The 6,192-nt window shown below is 39.4% G+C and overlaps 1 protein-coding gene across 4 annotated transcripts in view; it reads left to right on the top strand.

The window, feature by feature from the left end:
• Positions 1-6,192, top strand: part of SLC38A11 (solute carrier family 38 member 11) — a 63,529-nt gene that overhangs the window by 13,038 nt on the left and 44,299 nt on the right. For all 4 annotated transcript variants that reach the window (XM_042447018.1, XM_042447016.1, XM_042447015.1 and 1 more), the window contains exons 2-3: positions 3,364-3,481; positions 6,069-6,143. In XM_042447018.1, the coding sequence (XP_042302952.1) occupies positions 3,475-3,481; positions 6,069-6,143 (82 nt within the window). In that variant the 5' untranslated portion in view covers positions 3,364-3,474. The remainder of the gene's footprint in view (positions 1-3,363; positions 3,482-6,068; positions 6,144-6,192) is intronic.

A 6,192-nucleotide genomic window follows, 5' to 3' on the forward strand; every position in this document is an offset into this window, starting at 1 on the left:
AATAATAATAATAATAATAATAATAATAATAATAATAATAATAATAATAATATGCCAAGGGGTCTTGTAACACTTTTGAGACTAATATCTGAAAGGAAAAAGTTGTCAGAATGAGCTTTCCTATTAGACTCACTTGAGCCAACTTCCCAAAATAATGCATCTGAGGAAGGAGGCTCATGTCTAGGAAACCTCGTGCTTCTGTTGTTCTTGTTGTTGTTGTTGTTGTGTGACTTCAGGTCTTTTCTTTTATGGCAACCCTAAGGTGACCCTATCCTGGGGTATTCTTGGCAAGCTTTGTTGAGAGGAGGTTTGCCATTGCCTTCCCCTGAGGCTGAGAGAGTGTGACTTGCCCAAGGCCACCCAGTGGGTTTCATAGCCAAGCAGACAATCAAACCCTTGTCTCCAGAGTGCAAACCACTACCCCTAAAGCGCATGCTCCCAATTTCTTTCTTGCAGTTGGATTCAAAGGTGCTACCAGACCCCTTGGCATATAGAATTTAATTCTGTAATAATCTGATTCTGTTTTAATGTTCCCTCTTGGGATGTTTTTAATTGTACTGTTCTTTTAAATGATGATCCCCTTGGAGTCCCAATTTTTTGTAGGGGGGGAGGGGGAAGCAGGATATAGTATAAATGTAACAACAACAACTCCAAATGCATATGAGGAAGTAGACTTTAATCTTGGATAGTTCAAGCAGCCAATTTCTTTCTTTCAGTTAGGAGTTTATCACATGGGAGGAATTTCTCAAAGTTTTGAATGAAAAGAAAGTGGGGCCAGAACGCATTCACGTGAATTCACTTGTTCAGCAAATTTACCTGAATTTGAATTGCATTCGAACTGACTTCCCATTGCCTGAAAATAGCTTGCTTTGCCTGAAATTGCATGTGATCACCTCTCATGCAATAACGTGAAACCCCATGATTGCGTTCAGACTGACTTCCCATTGCCTGAAATTGCGTGTGGCAGTCTATCACGCAATAACGTTAAACCCCATGATTGCGTTTGGATTGCCATTGGATTATACTTCCAATTTCCTTTGTCTGATAACGTTCTTAGTCTCAAAGATGCTTCACAATCTCTCTACTATGGCCCTTCTTGTACTGTCATTCCCATAATCCCCCTCCCGTGGCTATACTTACTAGTGCTGATGTTAGTTTTAGGCCCCAAATATGTGGAACAAAATACGATAAAGGGACTAGATCCCATTTGATCTTGGAAGCTAAGCAAGGTCAGCCCTGGTTAGTACCAGGATGGGAGACTGTCAATAAATTCCAGATCCTCTGGGCTACATCTCAGAGGAAGGAACTGGCAAAACCATCTCTGAGTATTCCTTGCCTACAAAATTCATAGGGCTACCCTAGGGCCACAGGTGACTTGAAGGCACACACACACACACACACTGGTTGCCAACTCCTTATACGTGGTTGAAGTCTTCCCCAATGTGGAGACCCAAAGACCATAAAGTGTGGCATGGGGGGGAGGAGACGGGGGACCCTCCAGAGCCGCAGGACTAGTTGGGCAATTTGGAGAGACCTCTCAGGAATAGCAGCTGACATGATCATGAGTTCAGCTTCACAGAAAGCCAGAGCTTGGAAAGGAACTGGCCTCAAGGAATGAGAAAAATATGTTAGTTAGCCAGCGCTGAACATTGTGTCACATGTGTAGTTTAGATATACACCAGTCAGAGATGATACTGTTATGAGTATCATAATTTTGTCCTGTGGAATTCTGGGATTTGTAGTTGTGTGCTACAGATTTCTGGTCATCTCAATTACAACACTAGAAGTTTCTAACAGATAATTCTAAGTACCTTAATAGGCTACAGATCTCACAATTCCACAGGATCAAGGCATGATAGTTATCAGTGTTATCAGACTGATATACAGGCATATCTCAGTTAACTATGGCCCGTTACAGACAGGCAAAATGTGGCATGGCGGCGGCTAGGGTTACTAGGGTTAGGGAGCGTGCACCATGCAGACGCTCCCTAACCCTAGTACATACTAGCGGCGTCAAAATGGTGGCACCCTGTCTACATGGGTGCCGCCATTACGACATGACAGGCGCATAGCATCTGCACGCACATCGTGTTGCGCTTGTGATGTCATGAGTGCGCCATTTGCGCACTTGGGCATCGCAAGCACGACGCAAGAAGAACCTGCTTTTTTGTGGGTTCTTTTTCCACCGGCAAGAAGCCTCACCGTTTGGCAGCTGAGGCTTCCCTCCAGCGGAAATCCAGGCGCCGGCAGGCCACCCTTTTTGGGTGGGCTGTTCTGTACCAAAACTTCTTTTCCAAAGGCTTTTTGCTTTCCTCTCCTGCGTCTAGCTGGAAGGGTTTTCAAAAAATACAGTTAGCAGTGTTAAGAGGGTGGTTAAGAAGAGCTGGAGAAAGACAGATTTTTTTTTTAGTGTTGAGTTACAATAGTACATCTGGAGTAAATAATGTGATAAATAAGTTTGAGCTGGGAAAGAGTGAGATTCTACTCTAGCCAATCCTACTGTCCCTGTGTATGTAACTACAAGAGAAAAGGATAGCAGCAGCTGCTTTCTGCACATGCGTGAACACCAGCTATTCATAGCATGTTCAAAAAGCATCACCCAGTTTTTCCACAAAATGGCTAACATGAGAAAAGCAGAGCCTTGTGAAAGAAACAGTTATTCTTGGTGCATTGTAGGAAGAAGCCTTCAAGTGATCTCTAATAGAATAAAGCAGAAAAAATGGAACAACCAAGTCAGGTAGGCCTTACATATGTAAAGAACAGTGTGACCCAAGGTTTACCTGACCAGGGTATTGAATTTCTCACATAGATATTGCTAGTTTGTGATAAAAAGTTTGCTGAAACGTATTGAACTGCTTTTTTTTCTTGTGGTGCAGGAACCTATTGCTATGCTTGATTGTTATCCATACTGTATTTTACTATTCATATACTATGTTTTCCTATCAACAGTAAACTTACAACACAACCATATGCATGTTTACTCAGAAGTAAGTCCTGCTACGTTCAATAATTTTACTCACTCATAAACAGATTTGGGATAGCAGTCTTAAAGCATCCCATCAGAACACAGGGAAGCAGTTGTAGTTTTATTTAGATTTCCACAACACTTAAATCTTTCCTGGTGTTAAATGAAATTTTGTATATAATTTCCAATCCTCATAGTTATTTAGACAGTTAACTAAGTTGACTGTCTTGCAATTTCACTCAATCTCTGAGAGTTCATCTGTTTCAGAAAAGACCCTCCACATTTGGAACGTCATCAATTTTAGGCTTGTTAAACTATAAGGATGGGCAACTTGATTTTGTGTATATGTATACATGAATGTATTCTTCTTTTATAACACTATTATTTTATTGAACTAGGAGGAAACAGATGAAAGGACAAACCTGATTTGTAAACTGAGGCATAAACAAGGAACTAGCAATCTTTCATCAGCTACTTTCAATGTTATTAACTCTATCATAGGATCTGGTATGATAGGTAAATATTTTCATTTCATTGTTTTGTCATTTATTATTATTTTTAGTTACAAATGACGTTATATTATAAAACCAGGAAGATATATTAAAATATTTTAAATTGTACACCATGATAAATAAGTTCCAGGTAGATTATAAAAAGATATGACTTTTAAAAATTGTAGTAGAAATGACAGTTTTCATCAGAGTGGATTGTCATGGATACCTGTTCATAGAAAGAAGGAAGAGGGAGGAAAAAATGTTGCAGTACCTTTAAGATTATTATTATTATTAACCTTTATTTATAAAGCACTGTAAATTTACACAGTGCTGCACATACAATCTTTTTAATTGCATGGTTCCCTGCCCTCAGGCTAACAATCTAAAAAGACATGAGACAAAAGGAGAAGCGAGTGGTGGAGAGGAAGGGGATGAGGTCCAGCAGTTCCTCTCTACCTCCAAGGCCTGGACTGAGGCAGGTGGACTGGAGGGAGGACTTGGCTTCATAGTGGATGGTTAAGACCAGTTGATTTTTTTATTTTTTCATGAGCTTTTATGAATATAAACTTACTTCTCCATACATTTCCTGCATTGGAAGAAGTGGGTTTATATTCATGAAAACCTATGCAGAATAAAATAAAAACCAGTTAGTCTTAAAGGTGCTGCCACATTTGTTTTCTTTGCTTTCCCCTCCCTCTTCTTTCCTCCTTTTTAATTCTGCAAGAGATTAACACAGCTATTTCTTTGAAAACTAATCATAGAAAGTTATGACACAGCCTAAAACAAGCCTAATCAAATTATTTTGCTTGGCCTTAACCAGGCAGAATGGCTCAGTGAACTCTTCAGTTTACTACATGGGACATTTCAGGAAATCAGAATGAGATCACACTTTCCTTTGGGAACTGTGGGCTTTCCTTCTTCTTTGTGTTTTCTTGCTCCTCCTCTCCCTCCATCCATCCATGAGAATCAGAGGAGGGAGATCTTACTGTAGCTATGTTGTCTAGCTGTTTGGAGCTCTGTTTTCAGACACAGTTTGGCTTCTCTCCAAAAGGGAATATGGACACATGTTTGAGGACATGTTGGCTTCCTAAGGGTGCATGCTATGTAGACTGAAACCCCCCACAGTGTACAGAGCGGAGAACACCCTTGGCTGTGAAACACTCACTGTATCCATTTATCCATCAATAGATGTTTGGCTTATACAAATTTAGGGAGACAAGGTAGAAAGTAAATCTTTTTATTAGTTTTGTTGTGCTCAAATCTGGTTTGATTTGGTGGCTTAAATTCAGTTCTAGTTTCACCTGGAGGAGATGAAGTGAATCAGTTAGATTTATGTGAGTGCTGACTTAGCATTCACTGATTAAGAAGTCAATTGTTTTGCTCTTGCATTTGGATTGATGCCCTAATATGCTTCCTGGTGATTAGTAATTTATCTTATTTATTTATTCTACTTTTAAACTTTCCCCTAACAAATCTGTTATATTACACCAGCAATGCAATGGAATGATCACTAAGGAAGCAGAATACAAATTGAGTCTCCCTTATCCAGAATTTCAAAATACAAAATATTCCAAAAACCAAACCTTTTTTCGTGTGTGGCTGAGATGGTGACATCTTTGCTTTCTGATGATTCAGTGTACACAAACATTTTGTTTCACACACAGAAGTATTAAAAAAAAATACTGTATAAAATTACTTCCAGGCTATGTGTATATGAAACATCAATGACTTTTATGTTTAGATCTGGGTTTCCAACTCCAAGATATATTACTATGTACGTATATGCCAATACAGGTATTCCAAAATCTGGGAGAAAAAAATGTGAAATCCCAGACACCTCTAGTCCTAAACATTTCAGACAAGGGTTACTCAGCCTGTATAATGCCAGGATAAAACCAGCAACATAGAAAATGGAGAGAAAACTGGCAGACATAGAAAAATGCGACTGCATAAAAGACACTATTAGTTCTTAATATGTCTGAGAAAGTACAGAAGTTTTCAGCATAGAACATAGGTATGCGTCAGGTGAGTCACTAAGCAGAGGGCATTTTGCGGATTGTCCTGTAGCCTTCTGCCCCTTCCCATTTGGTGGGAAGAAGACCTCAGGTAATGCCTTAGTACTTCCTAAGGAAACATTTGTTCTTGATCCTTTTTTAAAAAATTAAAATTCCTTTTAAAATTTTGATGTGTGGTCCCCTCTGGCTCATCCAGAAATCAGATCAAGGACTCAAGCTAGTTCTCCTGCCTTCAAAATAGAACATATCTCTGTTTATCCTGAAATTCCATATCATAATTAAAGCTTGACCCACTCCCACTCTGACAATTTGGAGCAAAAGACATTCCTTTCCCCCCATCCTTGTGAGCCCTCAAACTCCAGACGGGGTTTGTGGCTAATACCATTCTGTCTGCAGAACAAATCTAAACTGGAGAAGAACTTGAGAGTCATGACGGAAGTTTATTGTAATATTGGCTTATCTCTTGACAGATAATTACTTATCCCATTTCTCTGATTTTGGATATTAAATAGAGGATTTTTGTATGATTTTCATTAATAAGTAGCAGAAAACTGGAATTGGTCCAATCACACTATGTTTGTTTTGTGCTTGCAGGGCTCCCCTATTCATTGAAGCAAGCTGGCTTTCCATTAGGAATAATGCTGCTATTGGGTGTTGCATATATCACAGGTATGACTTAAAGAGTTGTGGTTATCAGAACATGGCTGCATCCACCCTG

This window comes from Sceloporus undulatus, chromosome 1, assembly GCF_019175285.1.
Source record: "Sceloporus undulatus isolate JIND9_A2432 ecotype Alabama chromosome 1, SceUnd_v1.1, whole genome shotgun sequence".
In the NCBI taxonomy this organism is placed as follows: Eukaryota; Metazoa; Chordata; class Lepidosauria; order Squamata; family Phrynosomatidae; genus Sceloporus; species Sceloporus undulatus.